Source organism: Sarcophilus harrisii, chromosome 5, assembly GCF_902635505.1.
Source record: "Sarcophilus harrisii chromosome 5, mSarHar1.11, whole genome shotgun sequence".
Classification (NCBI taxonomy): Eukaryota; Metazoa; Chordata; class Mammalia; order Dasyuromorphia; family Dasyuridae; genus Sarcophilus; species Sarcophilus harrisii.
The window spans coordinates 13,149,884-13,175,947 of NC_045430.1; the positions used below are offsets into that span (position 1 = coordinate 13,149,884).

At 50.2% G+C, this 26,064-nt stretch overlaps 1 protein-coding gene across 1 annotated transcript; it reads left to right on the forward strand.

The window, feature by feature from the left end:
* Positions 1 to 1,290: 1,290 nt before the first annotated feature.
* On the forward strand, positions 1,291 to 25,553 carry BAIAP2L2 (BAR/IMD domain containing adaptor protein 2 like 2). Its single transcript, XM_031940995.1, has 14 exons — positions 1,291 to 1,870; positions 3,362 to 3,437; positions 4,914 to 5,000; positions 5,970 to 6,031; positions 15,022 to 15,093; positions 15,960 to 16,076; positions 17,779 to 17,925; positions 18,934 to 19,086; positions 19,403 to 19,541; positions 20,058 to 20,274; positions 20,587 to 20,655; positions 20,863 to 21,079; positions 22,479 to 22,522; positions 22,853 to 25,553. The coding sequence occupies exons 1-14, from the start codon at positions 1,832 to 1,834 to the stop codon at positions 22,926 to 22,928; spliced, it is 1,515 nt and encodes a 504-aa protein (XP_031796855.1). The 5' UTR covers positions 1,291 to 1,831; the 3' UTR covers positions 22,929 to 25,553.
* The last annotated feature ends 511 nt before the right edge of the window (positions 25,554 to 26,064 follow it).

Here is a 26,064-nt window from a genome sequence, read left to right on the forward strand (position 1 = left end):
TGGCAGGACCCCAATCTCCTCATTAGGACCCTGAATGGGGGGGGGAGACCTGGGGGGAGAGTGAAGCTAGAGGAGGTTCCGGACATGCCCCAGAAGCAGACTTGGGCCTTTGCCTCCTGTCTGGGGCCCACCCGCTGGCAAGGAGCCTGGCTGGCACACCCACACCCACGCCCCCACCCACCCCTTCTGAACGGTTCCCCGGATTGACCCTGGCGCCCAGGCCGCCAATCACCACCAGTCCCTCACCCCGATAGAAAATCCACCCGGCCCAGAGGGAGGAGGCTCCCAGCTAACTTGGGGTCCCACGTCGTCCTATCCCAGCCCAGGGCACTCCCCAAGGCCATACTCTGTCGGTCGCTCCCCTTCTCCCTCTCTCCCTCCCTCCACTGTCTGGGTTAAGTTATTTTGGACAAGAAAATGTCATAAGCTGCTCCTCTGGGCCCTGCTCTTGGTGCCCCCCACAAGAAGAGGGGTGCTGGGAGGCCACGAGCCCCCTACCTCTGCCTCTCTCTGAATGGGAATCCACAAAGCAAAATAAATGGCTTGGACTGAACCCCTCCTGCTTGTGTTGTGTGAGTTCTGGGGGCGGGGGGGGCCTCGTGGAAAGTGAGAAGACTGGATCTTGCTACTGGGGCTCCGACCCAGAGCCATTGTGGGAACCCGCCAAGGAAGCCTCGCCTTATTTGTTCCCTGTGTTTGCCTCCTAGCACTAGGGGGACATCGAGTGAAGGAAGTGGGAAGTGAAGGACGGGAGAGGGGCCCTGAGGGAGGTCTGCCAGAAAAGGGGGACGCTCGCTCCCCCATCACTCCAGTGAAAGGGAGGGCCGTGGGGCTCTCTGAGGGGTCTCCCAGCCCCAGGTTGGTGATCGCTCCCAGACTGGGGTCAAGAGGACCTTGAAGGACACGGGGTTCCTCTGGGAAATGGAGCCGCCCTTGCAGCAGGGACTCCTTGGGGTAGATGGGCAGGCCCCAGCCCAGGTGGGGGAGAGATGAACCTGAGAAGGAAACAGCATTTATAAGGAAATGGGGAGGAGGGCCAGGAAATGGAGCGCCCCAGGCATCAGGTGAGCCCAGAGTGCATCTTCCATGCCCAGGGAAAGGTGCCCTGGAGGGCTGTGATGGGCTCCCTCTGGATTCCTAGAGCATCCTGGGGTCACTGGGGACTTAGGGCTGGAAGGACCTTAGAGATAAAGTCCAAACCACTCCCTTTATAGAGCAGGCAACTGAGACCCAGAGAGGGGGCTCACTTTCCCAGGGCCCCACGGGAGTAGGGACATGGGACAGCTCCAAACAGAGTTCTGAGGGGGACGAGGGAGACGAGGGGGCCAAGGGACCAGGCCCTCCAGGGGGCCAGCTCGGATTGTGGCAGTTGGGAGACAATTGGAGGGAGGGGTTCTCCCGGCTTGGGAATGCAGCCAAAGGGAACCCCACCAGGTGGCCTTTGGGTCTCCCCGGCCCTCGGCAATCGTAGCGGGGAGAGGAAGGCCGGAGACGATAGGAGACGCTGCTTGCTGAGCCCGCCCAGAAGGGCTGAATAATTCAAAAGGGAAGGTCACACGACCCCCCCCCCCAAGTCCCAGGCTTCCTCCCCCTGCCCCACCCGGCATCTGGTTACCACCCCGGATCAGATTCTGCCATCCCAGCCGGTGAATAATTAACCTGCCTGCAGGCCCGTCCCCACCCCAGGCGGCCCTCGGGAGGCCTCAGGTGCCGTGAGGACACTGTTGGGCCGCAAGCCTTGGTCCGGTCTGGGAACTGGAGCTCTCCAGACGCTCGGCCTCCCCAGTGCTCTTCCTCCCCGCAGCACCTTCTTCCCCACTCCGAGCCCAAGATGGAGCAGTTCTACCGGTCCACAATGGCCATTTACAAGGTGAGCGGTCACTCGGGATGCTTGTCCAGCCAGCCCAGGCCGTCACTCCCGGAGGAGGGCGACTCGGACTTCAAGGGCCTCCTGGGGAAAGCAAGTTAGGGGCGGGTGAGAGCCCCTCTCCAGAGGGCACCAACACGGGCCAAATGGGGGCTCCCAGATGGGCCGGGTCTGGAAGAGGGAGCCAGCCTGGGAAGACCAGAACGGAGGACCAGCCTGGGGAGGAGGGGGCAGTCAGGGAGGGCCGCCACTCAAAGCCCCCACTCTGGGTGCCCGGGAGGACTCTGCTCCTGGCAGGGCGGGACTTGGTGACCTTGAGGGGCCCCAACATGGAGCCTCTCAGACAGCATCCTGAGGTAGGGGAACTCAGGTCATCCCTCAGGACTCAACCTGCAATTGTCACCCATTCTCCAGCCCGAAGGCAGCCAAGTTAATCCCCTTCCAAAACCTGGAAAAGAGGTCACCTCCCCCCACTTGGTTCCTTTCTCATGTGTCTCTTGGGACTGAATCAGCTCCTCCGGGTGGGCTGCAGGGGTCTGCCCTTCCAGTGTGGAGGGCCTTCCCCGGCTTGGAAGGTGGAGGAAACCCCCAAGCTGTCCTCCAAGGGCCTGGAACCAGCTGGGAACAGGGTAAGGGCTTAATTCACAGAGAGCGAGCCCCTCACTCAGAGCCCTCCAGGGCCTTCAGCAGGGCCCTCCCTTGTCAAGTCATCTCAGGCCTGTGGCCCTCAGTTTCTCATCAGTAAAATGGGGCTATGGAGTAACCCCCAGCTCACAGGGATGTTGGAAGGAATATCATGTGAGAGTGGGGCTCTCATGGAAGTGATGATCCTTCTCCTCCCTGGGGAGGGGGCAGGCGTGAGGGGCCAAGTCCTTCCCACTTTTGTTGGGAGACGAGTTGGGTAACTTCCTTAAGGGCCGGGAGTCCCCAGCGGTGGCTCCCACCCCAGTTTTAAGCACTCCCGGGTGGCCGCCGGCAGCCTCCTGTCCAGGGGAGGGATGGTGTCTTGTTGCCCCACAGAGCTATATTTAGCAAGGCCCAGGAAGGCCCCAGAGTCTGATTATCAGCAATGTGGGGCTGGAGGGGGGCCTAGAGGAAGCCCCCCAACCCCGCTGACAGGGGACAGAGGGAGGTGGGGTTCCCACGTCCTCCCTCCCCAACAATAGAACAAAGGCACAGGGAGGCAGGTTTCAGAAAACTGGTCACTCAAACTCTCCCAGAGTGGGATAGTCCTGTGAGGTAGTGAGTACAGGGACTATCCAAACAGGAGGACTGACCACCAGGAAAGGAGGCTGCAAGATGGGAGACGGGGTTTGGTAACTGTCCAAGGCCCCACTGTGGGGGACCAGGGGGAGCCTGGGATCCTCAGCCCCCAGTCAGATTAGCTGCGGGCCCATCTCAGGCAGCTTCCAGAGCTCAGGGAGAGGGAGGGAGAGCGGGCTCAGCGGCCCCCGTTAACTTGTCATCATGTCCCATCCCTCACCTGCGCCCCAGAGCATCATGGAGCAGTTTAACCCAGCCCTGGAGAATCTCGTCTACTTGGGCAACAACTACCTTCGTGCCTTCCACGGTGAGTGGGGACGCGCCCCTGCACCCCCAACCTCTCCATCCTGGGGGAGGGAGAGAATAAAAGATCCAGACTCGGGAGATCACTCTCGTCTTCCCCGACACCCTCTGGCCGTGTGAGCGGCCATGTCTGAGCCTCAGTTTACCCTTATCCCTTAAATAGAAATGGTGGTGGTCAAAGTGTTATTGTTTCCTATTACCTATCATTATTATTATTTATCATTACATATTGTCATTATTATTACTTATTATAAATTATAAAAATTTATAATAATTGCTTCTTATGATCATATTGCTATTATTGTTTACTATTGCTTATCATCATGGCTATTATTTATCATTACATATTATTATTACTATTATTTACAGGTACTTATGATCATTATCATTACTATTATTACTATTATTTATCATCACTACTATTATTTATTATTACGTATTGTCATGATTACAATTATTTATAACTACTTATGATCATTATATGTTATCATTATTACTACTTTTCAGTGTTACTATTTTTATCTATTATTACTCATCATCATTATTATTATTATTGTTCATTATTACTTAATGTTGTTACCATTATTTATCATTACATATTGTCATCATTAGTTATTATTATATATTATCATTGTCATTACTATTATTTATAATTACTATTATAATTATCATTACTATTATTTTTTTTTTGTTATATTAAAATTTATTTATATTTCATTATTAATGTAATGTTATTTATTTATTATATTATTAATGTTTATATTAATGGTATTTTTTTTTATTATTATGTATTTTATATTATTTGTTATTATTCTATTATTTTATTTAAATTTATTATATTATTTGTTATTTTTATTTATTTATATTTATTATTTTTGCTATTTTTATTTAATTAATTATTTATTATTGTTGTGTTTTGTTTTTTTATCATTTTTATTATTTTTCTTATATTTTATATTGGAGTTTTATTACTTTACTTTAATGTCCCATCCCCATATGAATTCTCGAGCACTTTCCCCCCTGGAGTCAAACCAGTTGATGATGGTTGTTCAGCAGCAACCCCCCTCCCCCCCGATCCCCCTCCATGTGTTCCCCCGCACCCATAGGTGCTCATGGGAGAGAGACCAGGGCTGCTGTTTGGGGGGTGGGCCCAAGGCTGGCTGGGTTGGGGTCCATACTGAAGTCTGGATTTCATTCATTCGGCATTTCTTGGGCCCTTTCTGCTTTGAGAGCTCGGGTCTGGGCACTGGGGGGTGCGAGGGTCAGCCCCCCCGTGCTTGTAGGAAGGGAGGAAGGTGCATGTGCAGAGCCCCCTAATGTAAGGGAATTGAGGGGCTTGAGGAGAGTCCAGGGACCCTCCTTTAGGAAGGAGTGGGGACCCCTTGGAGGCGAGCCTGAGCTGGGCTTGAGGAGGAGGTGGAGGAGGGGGCTGGGAGGCTGGGCTGGGTTGTAGGCCCAGAATTCTCTCCCTCCCGCACAGCGCTGTCGGAAGCGGCCGAGGTCTACTTCAGAGCCATCCAGAAGATCGGGGAGCAAGCCTTGCAGAGCTCTACCTCCCAGCTCTTGGGTAGGAGACCCCCCCCCGGGCCCCTGCCTCCCACAGTCCAGACCCAGTCCAGATAGATAAGGAGGCTCAGATTGGGCCCCACCACCTTTGTGTAAGCACTCTCCAATAGCCTCCCAAAGCATAAGGATCATTAGTCCCATTGTACAGATGAGAAAACTGAGGTTCAGTGGGGGGAGATGATTTGTCCATAACCATCCCGTGAGTATTGGAGGCAGGTTTGAAACCCGGATCCCGAGGCCACGGCTCTTGGTTTAAGGAGAACGGACTCTGTGACCATGTGTGACCTCTGGTAGGATGGGCTTGGAGTTGGGAGACCCAGCCCTGGAGGCCGGGACTCAGATCTTATCTCCCATACCGCCTGTGTGACAGGCCACAGTCTCTTGGGCCTCGGTTCTTTGGCCGAAGAACTGAGGGCTTGGGGGAAAATTTAGGACCTCTTAAACTTTTCCACTGGCGGCCCCTTTTTGCCTGAGAAATTTTTACGTGCCCCGGGTATATAAAACAGGCGTGTAGATCAAACATTGCTGATGTTAAGTCATGACTTTGTGACCCCCCCCCCAATTGGGAGACGCCCGGGGATCGTGACCCCCAGTTTCAGAGCTGAGCCTTCCAGGTTCAGATCCAGGATCCCGTGACCCTGGGCGAGTCACTGCTTCTTGTAGGGCCTCAGTTTTCCCATCTATAAAAAGTGGCAATCCCTGCATTCCTTATCTCACAGGGATTGGGGCCTTTGTATGAAGAGTCAGGAGCTGGTGTTAGTGGCCCAGTGACCTGCAGGGGTAGGAGAGGGGCAGAGAGAGGCTTCTGGGGCAAGGATCGGGGCCCAGAGTAACCCCGGAAGCCATTGCTCTGGTCCTATGGGCTGCCCTGCCAAGGGAACCCCAGTAACTCACCCACGCAGGCCTGGGGGGCTGGGGGCTCGGCTCAGCACACGCCCGTCACGATCTCCGTTTCCTCCCCATCCTCAAGGTGAGATCCTGGTCCAGATGTCAGACACCCAGCGGCACCTGAACAACGACCTGGAAGTGGTGGTGAGTCTTAGGCCGGGAACTTGTGCTGAGGTTCTGCCATCCCAGGCCCCAGGCCCGCCCGCCCCCCATTCCCTGTCTGGGCGACGTTGGCCGAGTCAGGGTCTCCTCAGTTTCTCCATCAGTAAAAATGTATGGATTGAGTTCCCTTCCAGACAAGTGCCAGTTACCATTTCTCTTCTGCCCTCTGGGCCCAAAGGGACAAGACCAATCCTGGTCTGTGACATCCCCACAAACCCTCTAAGCGAGCCTGCACATCCCCCTTCTCTTCCCCAGAATAGAGTCTCACTTTTTCCAGCTGATCCTTACATGGCCCGGTCTTCAAATCCGTCCCGGGTGCCTTTCAGTGAGCGGTCCATGTCCTTCCTCAATGAGATCCCCACTCCGGATGCCATCAGAACAGAGTTGGGGTCTCCCCTCCCCGATTCTGGACACCCCTCCTCTAGCACTTTATAACAACAAGAGGCCATATTTAAGTGCTGACACACGTCACCTCGTTGGGCCCTCACAACAACCTTGGGAGGGATTATCACCTTTTTACCATTGGGGAAACTGAGGCAGACTGAGAAAGGAAGCATGTTGTCCAGGGTCACACAACTAGCACGTGGCCAAGTCCGGGTTTGACTTGAATCTTCCCGGCCGCGGGTCTCCTGCTTTATCCATAGCATCATCTAGCTATATGTCACATATGTCATCCGTGGCATGGATCAAGACTAGGATGGAGACTTATCACAGGACTCGGGCTGCGGGACCCTCTCCCTGAGGAGTTCCTGTGGCCTTCCTCGGCCCTCTCCTGCCAGAGCTGTCAGAATCCCCCTTTATACCACGGCCGGACTCCTCCCTCTGGTCCTGCGCTCCCCAGGAACGCAGGCTTGGTTTGTTCAGAAGGGCTTTCCTAACCCATGATGGGTAAAAGTCAGCACACTGATAGGTCCTTGGACCATGCAGTGAAAAGGCCCGAGAATTAAGAGGAAGTATTACTAGTATACTATAAAATGGGATAGTAAGTAATAGCACCTCCCTGCCAGGGTTATTGTGACGGTCAAAGGGGATGATAGTTGTAAAGTACTTATCCTAAATATGAATTTTAATAATAAACAGCATCCATAGAAATTGATAAATTAGTTAGCAAATTTAGTTAAGTAAATTTATTCACAGATTAATGACTAAATTAGCAAGTTAATAGTAAATTGTGAACAGTATTAGCTGCTATTATTATTATTATTTATACCAGTCCTGCCCCCCCAAGTTTGAAAATCAAGCAGCATTCATATAAATTGATGCACTAATTAGTAGATTTAATTTGTAGTAGATCTGTGAATAGATTAGTAAGTTAATAGTAAGTTGTGTATGGGTAAATATTAGCTGCTATTATTATTATATATAGCCTAATTGTTATAATAATAGTCCCTCCCCCCAAGTTTGAGGATCAAACAGCATTCATAGAACTTGATAAATTAATTAGTAAATTTAATTAATTACATTTATTCACAGATCAGTGATGAAGTTAATAGTAAAGTTAATTGAGTAAGTTAATAGTAAATTGTGTACAGGTAAATATTAGCTGCTATTATTATTAGATATAGTATAATTGTTATAGTAATAGTTCCTCACTCCAAGTTTGAGGATGAACAGGATTCATAGAACTTGATAAATTAATTAGTAAATTTAGTTAATTACATTTATTCACAGATCAGTGATTAAATTAGTAAGTTAATAGTAAGTTGTGCATGGGTAAATATTAGCTGCTATTATTACATATAGTTTAATTGTTATAATAATAGTCCCTCCCCCCCAAGTTTGAGGATCAAACAGCATTCATAGAAATTGATAAATTAATGAGTAAATTTAGTCAATTAGTAATATGTAACCTCCCACACCAAGGCTACTGACTGCCAGGGCCATTCATACCAATCTTTCCTGGATACTCATGGAGAGAGCCAAGGTTAAGGTGCCCAACAGTCTTTCTTTATTGGCAATCTCAGCAGGGGTTAGCAGGAAGCTAGAGTAGGTCTATGTATGTCTCTAGTCTCTCTTTCTGTATCTCTGAATCTCTCCTCTCTCTACATCTCTCTGCATCTTTCTTTGCCTAAGGCAAAGCTGCCATCTATAGCTACTCTCCTCTGGGATTACATCTTTCCCCCCCCCCCCACCTCCACCCAGCTCATTCAGCATTGCCTTCGGGGATCCGCAGAAGGGAGACACCTGGAGTCAGTGCTGCCTCCTAAGGAAAGATCTAACACCTGTAAGCCACAGCCTCCTGCCTCAGGGGCCGAGCTCCCTTCTGCCTCCTGGATCCCCCTATCATCATCCGTGGCATCCAGAAGGAAGTCCAACACCTGCCTCCCACCTCAGTGCCTGGCCAGAGTGAAGTCTACCCTTGAGCCACCTTGCCCAGGCCACTACTCTCTCTTCCCCTATACATATGGAGAACTCAATGTAAAGTACCAAATAGCCTCTCTTTATCAGTGATCTCAGCAGGGTTAGCAGGAAGCAGGAGGTGTTATTTATGTCTCTCATCTCTCATCATCCTCTCATCATCTCTCCTCATTCATCATGTTCATCATACTCCTCAAACCTCACCATCTCTCATCAACTCTCCATTGATATGTAAATCAATTCATTATTTCTCATCATCTCTCATCAACCTCTCATCATCTCTCATCAACCTCTCATCATTTCTCATCATCTCTCCTCAAACTCTCTCATCTCTCATCAACCTCTCATTATATCTCATCATTTCTCATCATCTCTCATCATCTCTCATCAACCTCTCATCATCTCTCATCAACCTCTCATTATTTCTCATCATCTCTCATCAACCTCTCATCATTTCTCATCATCCTCTCATCATCTCTCATTAACCTCTCATCATCTCTCATCAACCTCTCATTATATCTCATCATCCTCTCATTATATCTCATCAACCTCTCATCATCCTCTCATTATATCTCATCAGTTCTCATCATCCTCTCATCATCTCTCATTAACCTCTCATCATCTCTCATCAACCTCTCATTATATCTCATCATCCTCTCATTATATCTCATCAACCTCTCATCATCCTCTCATTATATTTCATCATCTCTCATCATCCTCTCATTATATCTCATCATCCTCTCATTATATCTTATCAGCCTCTCATCATCCTCTCATTATATCTCACATCCTCTCATTATATCTCATCATCCTCTCATTATCTCTCTATATCTCATCATTCTCTCACTATCTCTCATCATCCTCTCATTATCTCTCATGATCTCTCATCATACTCTCATTATATCTCATCAACCTCTCATTATCTCTCATTATATCTCATCATTCTCTCACTATCTCTCATCATCCTCTCATTATCTCTCATGATCTCTCATCATACTCTCATTATATCTCATCAACCTCTCATTATATGTCATCATCTCTCATCAATCTCTCATCATCTCTCATCAACCTCTCATCTGTTCTCATCATCTCTCATCATCTCTCATCATCCTTTCATTATATCTCATCAACCTCTCATTATCTCTCATTATATCTCATCATCCTCTCATTATATCTCACATCCTCTCATTATCTCTCATTATCTCTCATCATCCTCTCATTATCTCTCATTATATCTCATCATTCTCTCACTATCTCTCATCATCCTCTCATTATCTCTCATGATCTCTCATCATACTATCATTATATCTCATCAAACTCTCATCATCCTCTCATTATATCTCATCAACCTCTCATCAACCTCTCATTATATCTCATCATCTCTCATCATCCTCTCATTATATCTCATCATCCTCTCATTATCTCTCATGATCTCTCATCATACTCTCATTATATCTCATCAACCTCTCATCATCCTCTCATTATATCTCATCAGTTCTCATCATCCTCTCATCATCTCTCATTAACCTCTCATCATCTCTCATCAACCTCTCATTATATCTCATCATCTCTCATTATATCTCATCAACCTCTCATCATCCTCTCATTATATTTCATCATCTCTCATCATCCTCTCATTATATCTCATCATCCTCTCATTATATCTTATCAGCCTCTCATCATCCTCTCATTATATCTCACATCCTCTCATTATATCTCATCATCCTCTCATTATCTCTCTATATCTCATCATTCTCTCACTATCTCTCATCATCCTCTCATCAATCTCTCATGATCTCTCATCATACTCTCATTATATCTCATCAACCTCTCATTATATGTCATCATCTCTCATCAATCTCTCATCATCTCTCATCAACCTCTCATCTGTTCTCATCATCTCTCATCATCTCTCATCATCCTTTCATTATATCTCATCAACCTCTCATTATCTCTCATTATATCTCATCATCCTCTCATTATATCTCACATCCTCTCATTATCTCTCATTATATCTCATCATCCTCTCATTATCTCTCATTATATCTCATCATTCTCTCACTATCTCTCATCATCTCTCATTATCTCTCATGATCTCTCATCATCCTCTCATTATATCTCATCAGTTCTCATCATCCTCTCATCATCTCTCATTAACCTCTCATCATCTCTCATCAACCTCTCATTATATCTCATCATCTTCTCATTATATCTCATCAACCTCTCATCAACCTCTCATTATATCTCATCATCTTCTCATTATATCTCATCAACCTCTCATCAACCTCTCATTATATCTCATCATCTCTCATCATCCTCTCATTATCTCTCATGATCTCTCATCATACTCTCATTATATCTCATCAACCTCTCATTATATGTCATCATCTCTCATCAATCTCTCATCATCTCTCATCAACCTCTCATCAGTTCTCATCATCCTCTCATCATCTCTCATTAACCTCTCATCATCTCTCATCAACCTCTCATTATATCTCATCATCTTCTCATTATATCTCATCAACCTCTCATTATATCTCATCACCTTCTCATTATATCTCATCAACCTCTCATCAACCTCTCATTATATCTCATCATCTCTCATCATCCTCTCATTATCTCTCATGATCTCTCATCATACTCTCATTATATCTCATCAACCTCTCATTATATGTCATCATCTCTCATCAATCTCTCATCATCTCTCATCAACCTCTCATCAGTTCTCATCATCCTCTCATCATCTCTCATTAACCTCTCATCATCTCTCATCATCCTCTCATTATATCTCATCATCCTCTCATTATCTTTCATTATATCTCATCATTCTCTCACTATATCTCATCATCCTCTCATTATCTCTCATGATCTCTCATCATACTCTCATTATATCTCATCAACCTCTCATATGTCATCATCTCTCATCAATCTCTCATCATCTCTCATCAACCTCTCATCAGTTCTCATCATCTCTCATCAATCTCTCATCAGTCTCTCATCATCTCTCTTCAACCTCTCATTATCTCTCATCAGCCTCTCATCATCTCTCATCATCCTCTTATTATCTCTCATGATCTCTCATCGTACTCTCATATCTCACCAACCTCTCATCCTCTCTCATCGTATCTCATCTTCTCTCATTATTTCTCATCATCTCTCATCATCCTCTCATTGTCTCTCATCATCATCATCATCTCTCTCTCTCCCTCCCTCTCTCTCTTTCTCTCTCTTTCTGAATATCTCTGCCTCTCTCTATTTCTTTCTATATTCTTCTTTGACTATGGCAAAGCTGCCATTTATATTTAGTCTCCTTTGTGATTACCCCGCGCCCAGCTCGCTCAGCACTGCGTGGGTGGATCCGCAGAAGGGAGACACCTGGAGTCAGTGCTGCGTCCTAAGGAAAGATCTAACACCTGTAAGTCACAGCCTCCTAACTCAGGGGCCGAGACCCCTAGGTCCCCCCTACCATCATCCGTGGGGATTCTCAGAAAAAAAGTCCCTAACAGTAACCAATTAGTGAATAAAGTAGTAAATTAATGGTACAGGTTAATATTAGCCGCTATTATTATTAATATTATATATAATATAATTGTTTTAATAATAGTCCCTCCCCCCAAGTTTGAGGAGCAAACAGCATTCATAGAAATTGATAAATTAATTAGTAAATTCAGTTCATTACATTTATTCACAGATCAGTGATTAAATTAATAGTAAATTGTGTACAAGTCAATATTAGATGCTATTATTATTATTATATATAGTCTAATTGTCATAATAATAGTCCCTCCCCCCAAATTTGAGGATCAAATGAGATAATAATTGTAACGTGATCAGCAAGCCTTAAAGTACAGTGTGATGCTCTTGTTCCCATTCCATGGAGCCTAACGGCTGTACCACCGGTGTCAGTGGAAGGAACTCGGGATTTTCCTCAGGGTGGGAGAAGAGCAGGCAAGTCTCAGAAGGTCTGTGGGGCCGTGAGGGCCAAGGTAGAAAGGGCACCCTCTTTGCGAGGGGAGGGTTGGGCCAGATGCCCTTCCATCTGAGCGTGAAGCCGGAGGCCAGAAAAACCATTGCCTGCTGGGAGATAAGCCCCGATTAGGATGGGCTTTGTGAGTCTTCCTTTCCTGTAGCTGAGGGTTAAGTTCCCGCTCCTTAGGGATTACCTGGAGCTGTGGGGTTGGCTGCCCATGTCCTACCAGGCAGCCAGCAGGAGATTTCCTGATTAGCCGGGCCGGGCAGGGATTTATAAACAAAACCAAACCTTGAATGGACGCCTTGTGCCCGGCCACCTTGTGCTCAGGCCTCTGGACGGAAGGATCTCAGCGCTCTAGGTTCAAGGGAGGCTGTTCCAGGAGCAGGTGCTGGCTGAAGCCGAGGCCTTCAAGTGGCCCCTGGTAATGAACTAATTGAGGATTTCTGCAAGAAGCTGGGTCCCCGAATGCCAGAGCTGGAAGGGACCTCAGCATCCAGCTAGCCTAATCCAAGGACCAGATTCCCTTTGTCCGACACCTGCCAAGGGTCACCGGCCTCTGTTTGCAGACCTCCAAGGCCAGGGAACTCACTCTTACTCAAAGCAGACCATTCCCCGACTGGGCAGCTCATAACACTGAGCTGAAGTCTCTCTCCCAAACTCCTTCCCTCTTCCTAATCTAGGCACTCTGCCTCTTCCACTTGATGCTCTTAAACTGCATGAGCTAGCACCTAGCTAGGATAGTGCCACAGACAGTAGGCTTTTAATGAATGCTGATCGATTGAGTCTTCCTTTCTCCAGGATACACATTTGGAATCAAGAAGACGTAGGTTTAAATTCGAACTTTTCCAGTTACTGCCCAGGTGACCTAGGACAAGTCCCGGGTCTGTTTCTTCTTCTGTAAAATTAGAATTGGATGCCAGGGTCTCTGAGGTCCTGATGTCACACAATCTCCAGACTCCTCACTATGTTATCCATGGCCACAACTGCTTCCCCCCAATGTGGGAGAGAATACCCCTTAATATGACAAAACAGCAACAATTACGGGGATATCAATTGGCGTTATCTTTCCCAGCTTTCTCTCTGCTCTGATCAGTATGTAGAGGAGCTGGGATTTCATTGCTATTCTCTCCACAAATGCAAATCACAATCCATCTTTTTTAAATCCAGGACTTGAGATATGCATTGATCATTTCTCAAAGCTATGCTTAATGAGCCACAGGTAGAGCTCACCCCCAACTCTCCTCCAGGTAACACATCATTGCCGTGAAAATAGATTATTTCGCATTCAAAGTTATAATTATGAGTCAGGTATCTCTCTCCATCCTATTGAACTCCTCAGTCTGTTTTTACACTATTCCTGATACCTCGCCCTCTCCCCTTCTATTCCTTATTCTACCTATCCCTTTAAGAATCCCTCATTTATCCTTTCCCCCACCTTCTTAAATCTTAATCTAGGGCCAGCTGGTTGAGCAGTGGATAGAGCACCAGCCCTGCAGTCAGGAGGACCTGAGTTCAAATCTGACTTCAGACACTTAACACTTCCTGGCTGTGTGACCCTGGGCAAGTCATTTAACCCCAATTGCCTCAGCAAAACAAAACAAAACCTCACTCTATTCACACTTCTAAAAATCCCTTCTTTGTATTGCCCCTCATCCTCTTGTTTCTTTAGAAGAATTTTAGACTCTCTTCATGTCTATATTGTTCTTTTAACCCAGATGATAAAAGTAAGGTTCCAGCACTACCAGCCGTCCCCTCTCTATCTGTTCCCTTTATATCAATTATTCCTCTTATTTTTAAAATAAATTTGACTCACCATAACTTGCAATCCATAATCCAATCTCTAATTTACTAGAAAAATCTTAGACAGTGCCTGAGGTTTATGTAATTTGCCCAAAGTCAAATAGCTGGAGTCAGAGATGAGACTTGAATATAGATTTTCCTGACTATAAGCCCAGCGTTTGTTCCACTCACAGCCATACTACTTCTCGTTCTCTCTCTCTCTTTTTTTTTAATAGCTTTTTTTAAAATAGCTTTTTATTTTTATTTACAAGTTATATGTATGGGTAAATGTCGTTCTCTTTTCTCAATGTCAAAATCCCCGGCGTGGTCTCTCTCACAGATTTTCCTATATTTGTGACCAAGTCTCCTTTGTGACCTAAATTCTTCCTTGCAGGAAGCACCACGGGGACCCTGGCCACTCCCTGACGCTGAAATACCCACCCAGTGTCTCCAGCGACACCTTGTCACAAACAAGGCTTTGATTCCCATTTGGAATTGTGCCTAGGGAGTAAAGTTCTCGGGAATCAGTGAGGATCCAAGGCCACGGCCAGTTTTATGGCTCTTATTGCACTAATAATCGTTGGGGTTGGGATTTGGGGGACAGCTACTTCCTCTTCTAGTTCTCAGTTTCTTTGCCTGCAAAATGTTCTCTTACTTAATTTAATTTAATGTTCTCTTGTTTTAGCATTCCCTGTTCTAAGGCTCCTCCTGGCTCTGACGGCCCCCGTTCTAAGGTCCCTTCCAACTGGACGTTCCGTATCCCAAAGCAACCCTCCTCCCTGATCTGTCATTCTACATGGTGATGCAGACTCAGTCATCCATGTGAGAGCAAACAAGGGTCATGACCTTCTCCCTTTTCCAGGTGCACACTTTCCATGAAGACCTTCTGCAGCACATGGAGAAGAACACCAAGCTGGACATGCAGTTTATCAAAGTGAGCCCACCCCCCCGCTCCCCGAATCTCTGAAGGGCTGGGTGGGCAGCCCCCCCCTCACCTCCTCAGTTTTCCTTCTAGTCCGGGCATTCTGTGGCCTTCTCCAACTCTGAGGGTTTCCCATTCTCCATTCCTCTCTCTGGCAAAAGGGAGGAACTTTTTAGTGAAATCCTTCCCACCTCGATTCCTCAAAGGCGTGGAAACAAATTGGCTTTTGTCCCCATTGTAGTGGAGTCCCCCAGGGATCATTGAGAACAATAATTAGAAAGATTACTTGTTATTGTGGGGAAAAAAATCCAACAACACTAGACTATAGAGCTGGAATCAGGAGAAATCCTGGCTCTGACACGTATTAGCTGCATGATCTTCAGCAAGACTCTCTGAGTCTTGGTTTCCTTGTTGGTAAAATAGGAACAATAATGTCTTGAGAATCCAAGTTTACAGAGCTGTGTGATAATCAGACAAGATCAAGTTTACATTGTCTTTTGTAAATCTTGAAGCTGTCTGACCTTACTTGGTGGCGTGCTTTGTAAAATACGCCACTTTAATTTTTTTATATTTATATATTTTTATTATATATATAATATATATTTATTATATTTTTATAAGATACTTTCCCATATTGTGTCCCGTGGGTCTCAGTTTCCTCATCTGTAAATGAGATAGTGGGACTAGATGTGTCTAAGATAGACCTAAGGTTGACTATTCCCATTTTAGAGCCGAGTATATGGAGAAGCAGAGGAAGTAATTCACCCATAAAATAACAGTTTTACCAGGTCTGCTGACCTTCACTGCCTCTGGTCTCATCGCCATGGGCACCCTCTTTTCCTCCACCTGCCCTGCTCCCCACTTCTCAAACTCTCCAGGACAGCCGCCAGCACTATGAGATAGAATATCGCCATCGGGCCGCCAACCTGGAGAAATGCATGTCGGAGCTGTGGAGGATGGAGAGACAGAGAGATAAGAATGCACGGGATATGAAGGTGAGTAGGGTGGGCAGGGGGAGGGTCTGGATTCCCTGGGGAGCCCAGCCCTCACCCCAGATTAAGGTCAGTCGTATCCACAGCTCCACCCTCATCCATACCCTTCTAAGCAGCTCAGGAGAGCTTTAGATGACCGGAGGTGGGACCTGGCAACAGGAAGACCTGAATTCAAATCCTGCTTCTAATATTCACTAGCTGGGTGACCGTGGGTCACCCTGGAAAATGCTTCCATTTCCTTATAAGTAAAATGAGGGGGCTTAGATTCAGAGGTCTCTAAAATCCTTTCCAGCTTTAAATCTTTGGTTCTTCCCCAAGGGACCAGCTCCCTTCTTACCAGCCCTTCCATGTGGCTCTGCTAAAAAGTTCATCCACAAAAACCATATCATACATAGGCTCTAAGAGCCAGAAATGATCTTGGGTGGAGGCTGATATTCAGTAAGAGCCTTTTGTGTGCTGGGCTTGAGCATTAAAAAACTCAGTACTTGGTCTCAGGGGTCTCACAGAAACCAGAAAAATCCTTCTTATAAGCAGATTTCTGTCAGGGAAGACTTCTAGATGGAAGAAGTACTTAATAATAATTATTATTCAGAATATTAAATGGTTTACAAAGCCATATGTTATCTTACAATAAGTCTGGGAGCTAAGTCCTATTATCATCCCCATTTTACAGATCCTCATCTGTAAACTGAGGCTGACTTGATGAGAGTCACCCAGTAAATGTCCGAGGCTGGATTTGAACTTAAGGAATGGAGAGGGATGGTGTGGGGGAAAATGAGGATTTTCTGGGATTTTCTGGAGTTGGTCATTCCTCTCCTATGGAGGTGCTGGTGAGAGAATTAAGAGGATGGAGGAAATCGGAGAGAAATAAATGTAAGATCTTAAATTTAGGTTGAAGCAATCAATTTCATAAGCCCCAAATGGTGGGGGAGAGGGGGAGAAGAGATGTGGCTGGATGGTATAGACAGATAAAATTGTTAAATGCGAAAGTCTCAGTTATAAAAACAAGCAAAGTTGTTCTTGCCCTCCAGGGGCTGGCATTCTAGTAGCAAAGGCCACAGTGGAAAGGGGTGGGGAAGGGGACCCAGGTCACTTGAAAAAGATCTGGGGGGGGGCATGAGGGAGCTGGGGGCTGAATGCCATCTGTAAGGGGCAAGAACAGGAAGTAACCTTCCTGCTGCCAGCTGCCATGATCAGACCCTGGGCAGGATTGTGTCCCCTTTTGGGCGCCACGTTGTCAATGGGACTCGGATATGAAGAAGAGTGTCCAGAGCCAGGCGTTGGATCGGAGGCAGACTGGAGCTCACGCCATGGGGACCCTCTGGGATAGAGGAGGCCCAGGGGAGACAGGGCAGGGGCCCCATGCACGTGGGGGGCCGAGCTGCTTGGCCCCCACGGACAGAACCAGGGGAACAGTCCAGGAATGCTTCCCAAATTCAAAGTAGGACTGGCTGCCCATCCATGCCATGGGCACGTGGCCGTTTGCCTTGATTTCCCCCCTAGATTTCAAGCTTTTTGAGGCTACTTTGCCTTGTACCTGATATATTATAGTATTTAATAAATGCTCATGAATTGGTTGACCAGCAAGTCATCCCTGAGAGCTGGTAGGGAGCCACTGAGCACGGCACAGGCACGTTAGTGATTCTGGGGCGCCCCGGCCCCATTTCTGCGGAGCCCCTCACTCCTCCCCCCTCTCCCTGCCCAGGAGAGTGTGAACAGGCTGCACGCCCAGATGCACGCCTTTGTCTCTGAGAGCCAGAAGGCGGCCGAGCTGGAGGAGAAGAGGCGCTACCGGTTCCTGGCCGAGAAGCACCTGCTCTTATCCAACACCTTCCTGCACTTCTTCGGCCGGGTGAGCCCAGGGCCTGCTGGGAGCCGGGGGGGAAGGAGGGGATTTCCCTTTGTCCCGTTTCAGTTGTAGAAATCCTAGGAACAGTCAGGTGGGGGTGTCCCCGAGTTCTACTCCTCCATTTTACAGATGAGGAAACTGAGGTCCGGAAAACTTGCGTTACCTGCTCAAGGTCACACTGTGTCAGAGCTCAAATCTGAGTTCAGGACTGTGATTCTAAGTCTAGTGGCTGTCATTGGCTGGCTAGTAAATGCTGAAGCCAGGCTTGTACCGATTCTGGATGCAGAGATCTTTGTAATGATCCAGGTCCCACTCTCTCCCTGCCTTTCTCCCTCCCTCTCTTCTTTCCCTTCTTCCTTCCTTTGTTCCTTCCTTTCTTTCTCCTTCTCTTCTTTCCTCCCTCCCTTCCTTCCTTCCCTCCTCCTTTTCACTCTTCCTTCTTTCCTCAAATAAACAGATATAGATAGAGGTGTGGGGGATGTTCAGGGAGGACTAGCACCTCTGCTGTGAGGGTTTATGAAGCGCTTTCCAGGACTGCTCATTCTCTCTCTCCCTATCTCTGTCTCTGTCTCTGTTTCTGTGTGTGTGTGTGTGTGTGTGTGTGTGTGTGTGTGTGTGTCTGTCTGTCTCTCTGTTTCTCTCTCTCTCTCTCTCTCCCTGTCTCTCTCTATTTCTCTCTGTCTCTATCTCTCCCTCCTCTTTCTTTCCATCTCTATCTCTCTCCACCCATCCATCCGACCTTCTGCCAATCTACCATCTGTCTGTCCATTTGTCCCTCCCCCTGCCTGTCTATCTGTCCATATGCACGTGTATACACGTGCACACACAGCTCAGAACAGAGAATGTCAGGGTTGGGAAGGGGCTTGGAACAGGGAAGGACCAGCACCTCTTAAGCTTAAAAATCGTCCAATTCCCTGCCCTTGTTTTGCTGAGGCTCAGAAAGGGTTCCCTATTCACCTCACACAGCGAGGACCGGTCCGAGCCAGGACTGAAACCCTTCCCTTCCCCCAGGCCCGGAGCATTCTCCAGAGCAAAGTTATCTTGTGGAAGGAACAGTCGGAAGCCAGCCGGAACCCATCCCGTGCCCACTCCCCGGGCCTGCTGGGCCCCAGCCTTGGGTCAGCCTACCTCTCAGGCCGCCTGACCCCCACCCGCCTGGAGATGGTGAGCCCCTGGGAGCTACGGGCGCCACCTTTCTCGCCCCCCCTGTACCCGCCTCCTGTCATACCCCCCTCCCCCTGGGACCTGAGGCCCCCATCCTGGACTATCCTCCCCCCTAGAACCTCAAGCTTCCGAGAGACCCTGTCCTCCCCCTACCTCCCCCCTGGGGTCTCCCCCCCACCTCCTCTGTGGCTTGGGAGGAGGCTGCTGAATCCCTATGGGGAGCCCTGGGACTGGCGGTGGGGGGCAGAATAGGGCGGGGGACAGCCCTGCCTCTCCCCTCCCTTCCCCACCCTCCCCTGCCCATCTCCCCTCGCAGCCCCAGAGGTCTCTGGGAGACTTCAGCTCTCCCCGGAGCCGGCATAGCTCGGGCTCCTACGGCCAGGAGCCCGGCGAGGGGAGGCCTCTGTCCCAGCTGGAGCCGGATCGTATGCCCCTGCCCCGGACGCCGTCATCCAGTAAGTCACGGGCCAGACCCCTTCCCACCCTGCCAGCCAACATAGACCCTCCCTTGGGGAACCTTGTCTCCTCCCCAAAGAAGACTGTTCAAATTGGGAAGGACTCTAGAATTTGGAGTGTTAGAACCAGAGGGGTTTAGAACAGGGGATGTCAGGGCTGGGAGAGAGCCTAGAACAGGGGATGGGAAGAGTCTTAGAACAGGGGATGTCAGACCGGGAGGGAGCTTAGAACAGATGTCAGGGCTGGGAGACACCTTAGGGACTCCATGCTATCCATTGGGGCATCCCAAAGACAGATTCCCAAGTCAAGGGCCAGACCCTCCCCCAGGGGTCCTAGCACCCCGCTCACTGCCCGTCCCAGCAGTCCTAGAGCTCGCGGCCTCCTCCCTGGGCCCAGTCTGAGCAGCCGCTGTCCAGTGAGGGCCGGGCCAGTGGCCTCCTGGGAGGGAGGGCACGGGCCCCGGTGCCCGGATTGATGCGGGGAGCTGTCCCCCGCTGTCCCCCTCCCCCGTACAGCCTCCCTGTATGCAGGCAGCGCCCCGCGGTCCCGCTCCAACTCGTTCGGGGAGCGCCAGGGCGGCGGCAGGGCCCCCCGGCGAGCTCAGGCCTTGGTCTCCCACTCGGACAATGCCAACCAAACCTTGCTGCCCTTCTCTGCCGGCGACGTCGTCCTGGTGCTGGTGCCCAAAGCCCAGAATGGCTGGCTCTACGGCAAGCTGGAGGGGTCGTCCGCGTGAGTGGGGGATGGGCTTTAAGAGGTCCGGGGTCTCCGCTCTCTGGCCGGGAAGAAGCTCTGGGGCCGCCGAGCCCCCGCCTTCACCTTTATAGGGAGGGAAGTTGAGGCACAAACAGCGGCAGACAGTGTCGCACACAGCGTAACCTCATCACTTTCTGGGGGCCTCAGTTTCCCCATCTGTAAAATGTGGGGGGTGAGCTGAGCCTCCCTCATGTGAGCTCCCAGGTGGCCCTAGCATCCACCACGGGCATGCTAGAGGGGTCCAGAGGCAGGTCTGGCAGCCTCTGATCCAGCCCTCCCTGCCCCCAGGAGTGGCTGGTTCCCTGAAGCCTACGTGAAGCTCCTGGAAGATCTGCCCGTGGCCGAGGTGCCCTCCAGGTGAGAGTGGAGAGGAAGCCAACCCCAGGGGAATGGCCACTCATGAGGGCACTTAGGGAGAAGGGCCAAGGAACCCCAAGCCTTGTCCCACTGCCAAGGTCAACACGGCCAGCCCTCTGCCTCCAGCCAGGCAGCACCTCTCTTCGGATGGCTTTTGGCGAGGCTGGTAGGAGGCCGGCCCCAACCTCTGCTCCCTTCCTGGCTCAGGTCCTACCCACTGCGGGGCACTCACAGCCTGGACAACCTCCTGGACCGCCCTGTGAGCACCTCAGGGGCCTCCGAGTACTGGGACGGCCATTCCCGGCCCCACACCCCCAGCAGGACGACCAGCCGGGCGACAAGCCGAGCTCCCTCTCCTCCCCCGCCCCCCGCCAGCAGCTGCCGAAGCAGCGTGGGCAGCATGGGGATAGCCAGTGATGGCAAGGTGAGCGCCTCGGCCTGGTCCTGCCGCCGACTGGCCAGTCTGGTTTCCCTGCTGAAAGGGGTGTTCTCCCCGCTGGTGGGACCCTCAGGGCACCTGCTGCAAGGGGAAAACTGAGGCACAGAGGAGTGACAAGAAGGGTCAGAGGCAAGATGGGAACCCCAGGGCTCTTTCTATGGACTGCACTCTCACCTTCCCAGCCCTGACACCCCCCGTTCTAAGCCCCCTCCCAGCCCTGTGGTCCTTGAATTCCAAGTCAGGGCTTTGGTCCTTCTCAGCTGGGTGACTCAGTTCCCTCCTCTATTAGAGACAGAAAGAACTCCTGTTTTATCCCCAGCTCCCAGAGTCCTTTGGGTGGGAGGGACATTTTAGTCCCAGAGAACTAGAGCAGCGTGAGTTCTATTTCCTCTACTTTGTCTGGGAAATGCAAGGCCTGGTGTCACTCCAGGCCCCCTTTCTCTGTTCCCTCCTCTCATGGACTCTGTGATCAAGATTCCTTTGGACAGATCAGTTTTCTTCCTCCCTTCCTCCCCCTCTGTTTCTCTCCTTCTCTTCCTCCTTTTCTCTTTCTTCCTTCCTTTCTCTCTCACTATTATATATTTTCACATTCTTAAATTTTCAATAGTATTTTCCAAATATATGTAACATTTTTTCAACATTTACTTTCCTAACACTCTGTGTTCCGAACGTTTCTCCCCCCTTCCCTTCTCTCCCCCATCCCCGAGGCAGCCGGCAATCTGTTATATGTTTAACGTGTACCATCCTCCCAAATATATTTCCATATTTGTCATGTTTATACAAGAAAAATCAGACCAAAAGGCGAAAAAACAAACAAACAAAAAGGGGAGGATATTGAGTTCTGATCCACATTCGGTCTCCCCAGACTGGATGTAGATGGTCTTTCCATCCTAAGACCGTTGGAATGGGCCTGAATCATGTCATTGATGAAAAGAGCCACGTCCGTCAGAACAATCTTGTTACTGTGTACAGTGTTCTCTTGGTTCTGCTCACTTCACTCAGCATCAGTTCCTGCAAATCTTCCTGAGCTTTTCAGACAGATCCATTTTCAAACTTCTGGGGGCAGAGAATGTCTTGTCGTTTCAGTGGAAATGCCGGACAGGTCAGGAAGGCCAGGTTCAAACCCTGCCTGAGACATTGAGTAATTCTATGACTCCGGCCAAGTCGCTTATTTTCTGCCTCAGTTTCCTCTAATGTAAAATGGGGATCATATTAGCACCCACTCACAGGGCCGTCATGAGGATCCAATCAGATGTTTATAAAGCACCATAAAAATGCTAGATCTTGTTAATTAGCTATTAGTGGGGGAGGGAATCAACGGACAGAGGGCAGGCTCCTGCTCAGCAGCCCCTCTGTCCCACCCTGACTGATCCTTCCTGTACAGAAGCAGATGGCCTGGGAACAGCAACCCCCGGAGCTCTTCCCCCGGTGAGTGTGAGACCAGCCAGCCTGGGGCAGCCAGGGCCGGGCCGGGGATGGCCCGGGCATGGCCCGGGCAGCATTTCCCCTTGTCCTACCCTGAGGGCACAGTAGGAAGGGACAGACCCAGAAGATTCTGGAGCCCAGGTTTGTAGCATGCTGCCTGGTGGGCATATATGGGGGCTATGTGCCTTCTCCAGCTCCTCCTCCCCTTTTGAAAGGGGTGAGCAGAACTATCCCAAACCCTCAGTAAGTCTAGGGGAGCCCTGGCACTGTCTAGGATTACAGGGGGTTGCCGTTAATCCTGTTCTCCCCCTCACTCATGTTTCCTCCACTCAGAGGCACCAACCCCTTTGCCACGGTGAAACTTCGTCCCACCGTCACCAACGACCGCTCGGCCCCCCTCATCCGCTGAGGATCCCCTGCTCTGGGGAGTGTCTCCCACGTGCAGATCCAGCCTCTCCCAGCATGCAGCAGAAGCCCCAGAAAGCACCTGGAAACTTCTTGTGTCCAAGCCAAAGATCTCAGGGATATTGGGGTCCAGGGCACGAGCCCTCTGCCCACCCTCTCTTCCCAGTTGGGGCAGAGATTCTGAAGCAAGGGAGACTGAGCTCCCCAAATGAAACAGGGTGACTCAGGATCAGGGTGTCAGGCCAGCAGGGCCCCAGCACGGGCCATCTTCAACCATCCACTTGTCCATCCAACTGTCAGTCTATCTGTCTAACCATCCGTCCAATCCAACCAACTGTCCAGCCATCCATTTATCCATCTGTCAATCTATCCATTCATCCAACCATCCATATCCCTCCCTCCATCCCTCCCAGGGGGCCAGATGCAGCATGGAGAGGCACCTTCCCTTTGCTGCTCCTTCCTCTCCCATTATCCCCCCCCCAGAGGCCTGAGAAGCTCTCCTCCCCTCCCCTCCCCTCCCCAGTCTTGGAACCGGCCCCATGTTTGATTGTGTAAGTGAGGAGGAATTAAAGCAGGTGGATCAAAGACAAAGCCAGAGCCATCTGTGTGTGTTGTGTCGGGGTGGGGGCCCCAGAAAAACAAGGGTGAGGGTCTTGGGAAGTGACCAGGTCCCTAGCCCAGATAGAGGTGGGGAAACTTGTTTCCTTTCTGGGAAGTTTTCTTGAACCCGAGCTGAATGCTGCTGTGGTGTCCCCAGCCCCCAAACCCTCATCTCTTCTTGGCCATCCCAGCTCGGCACAGGAGACTGGAGGCTCCAGGAGAGTCTGAGCTCGGCCCTTCCCGGACCTTACGGGCTGCGTCCACACCCCGGGAGGGCCCCCACCGTGAGTGGGAGGGGGGCCTGGAGCCTGTGACAAAGTCAGTGTTGTTCCAGAGCGCCGCCCCCAACCCACCGGGCCCCTGGGGCTTAGCTGCCAAGGAATGCCCCTCTCGGAGCCAGCCCGGGCCAGGCTCCTGCCCGAGGTGCCCCCACACCAGGAATGTGGCAAGGGCTGGGGGGCTAAAGCGCTTAGGAGATTAGGGGCCCCTCCCCCTCCAGGGGCCGGGCTCTAGACCATCCACCACTCACAGGATTAGCTGCTGAAAGGAACTTCAGAGAACGATTCCATCTCCTGGCTTTTCAGAGGAGGAAACTGAGGCACAAAAAGATAACTCGCCTATGGTGACAGAAACCCTAATCCCAAATTGGAACGCAGGATCTGTGACGCTAGACGCCAGAGTTCTTCCCACTCACATGCGCTGCCTAAAATGGCTTTATTCGGGCTGCCCTTTGGGGTTCGCCATGAGTGACCCAGTGGAGAACATGCTGGGCCTGGGGTGGGAAAGACCTCAGACACTTAGCTGTGTGAGCAAGGCCCTTTACTCTGCCTGCCTCAGTTTACCTATCTGGGTATGGGATGGGTATCCCTCCAGCCCCCAAAAGTGCCTCTGACAGTATCTTAACGGTAGCCTGGGCCATGCTGTTCCCGGCTCCAGTACTTCCCCCAGCACAGTTTCCCATCAGGGTGGTCCCCTCCTCCTCACCCCCACCCATTCCTCCTCCCAGCTACAGCCTGCCCCAGAGAAAGCTGCCAGGCAGAGCCAGGGAGGGGGAGGGGCCGTTTAAAGCTCGATGGAGTCACTAATCCCTGGGGTCCAGTGGGCTGTGGGGCGCCCGGGAGGGTCCGAGCCCAGCGGCAGCCAAATGGCCTGTGGAGCCTGATCCAGAGGGGCTCCCATAGGTGGAAACAGCCAGAGAAGGCCAGGTCAGTGGCCCCCAGACCCCACACGGCCCCTCCGGTCATTCTGGACTGGGTGGGAGGCTCGGGAAGCCCGGGTGAGCCGAGGGCCCATCACCAGAGCAGGCGACATAAGTGGGGCAGGACCGGGGCTGGAGCCAGGGCCGGGAGAGCGGGTTCAAACGCTACTAACTACCCTGCCTAGCAGTGTGACCCTGGGCAAGTCAGTACCTCCATTTCAGACAAAAACAGTCATTTCTATTTTTATTCTGAACTTAACTAGGGCCAGAATCTGCCTTTACCTCATAGCAAAGGACTTTACACAGAGCCGCGGTCTCTCCGCCCGACGGCCTGCTTCCCTTTTTGGTACATACTACGCTGGGCTTTCAAAGATGGATGCTCTCAGCTCTGAGACTCTGCTTTCTCTCTGCAGCTTCCTGGTCTCCTATTCTCTTCTCTCCATTGGGAAAAAAAAAAGACCCCATTGACCCTGTGGTTTTTTGTTTTTGTTTTTGTTTTTTTTTTTTTTGAACCTCAGTTTGCATCGTTGTAAAATAGGAACAATAACCTTTTATCTTCGTAGCTGTTTAGGGCAGCTGTGAGTGGAGGTATAATGGGCATTCTGAAGCCTGGGACAAACCTGGCTGATGGGGAGAGCCAGGGGGAGGGGGACGTCTCTGTCACAACAAACCATACCAGGGGCCGGTGTCATGACAGACTGGGGAAGCAGAGGCAGTAGGAGCGGGGTTCAGGGTGTTCACACGAGGCAAGGGCTCAGGGGAAGAAGACATCAAGCAGATACTGGGAGGAGAGGAGGATGGAAAGTTACTTGGAGGTCCCGAGACAACAAAAAGAAGCATCTCCATCATATGGAGAGAACTTGTTTGCATAGGATGAAGTAAATCTGAGCCTCCATAGGTGTGAACTTGAGCCTCCACGGGATGGAGTGAAGGGAGGAGAGGAAATTGCAGAGTGATGATGGCTGCAAGACGCTGAGGGTGGACCCCAGCCCAAGGTGTCTGGGTGTGGAAGGGCCTTAGAGAAGGGGCCGAGAGAGGCAGGGTCTTCAGGAGAAGCTAGCTCTCAGGGAGCACCAGGAGCCATGAGGCTGGGGGGCTTTGTCACTGACGGTTAGTGCCCACCAGCTGCTTCTCTGCCCTCTTCTCCCAAGTCCCCCAGACTCGGGAGTGCTTGGAGCAGGTACAGGTTGCCCTCATACCGGGGCCCCCCAGTAGTCCCTGCCAGTGAAGCCCCCTTCTCCAGCCCCTGCAGAGCCCCAGAGGATGCTGGGCCAGGAGGGAATGCAGCGGTGGCCTCCGGACCAGGGCAGTTCCCCCCGGCCCCCAGTCCTGGAGTCTGAAG

Coding starts and splice junctions, on each gene's coding strand:
- BAIAP2L2 (XM_031940995.1), top strand. CDS start 1,832: ATGGAGCAGTTCTACCGGTCCACAATGGCCATTTACAAG. Junction 17,926..18,933: donor TCCTGCACTTCTTCGGCCGG/GTGAGCCCAGGG, acceptor CCCTTCCCCCAG/GCCCGGAGCATTCTCCAGAG. Junction 21,080..22,478: donor GGATAGCCAGTGATGGCAAG/GTGAGCGCCTCG, acceptor CTTCCTGTACAG/AAGCAGATGGCCTGGGAACA.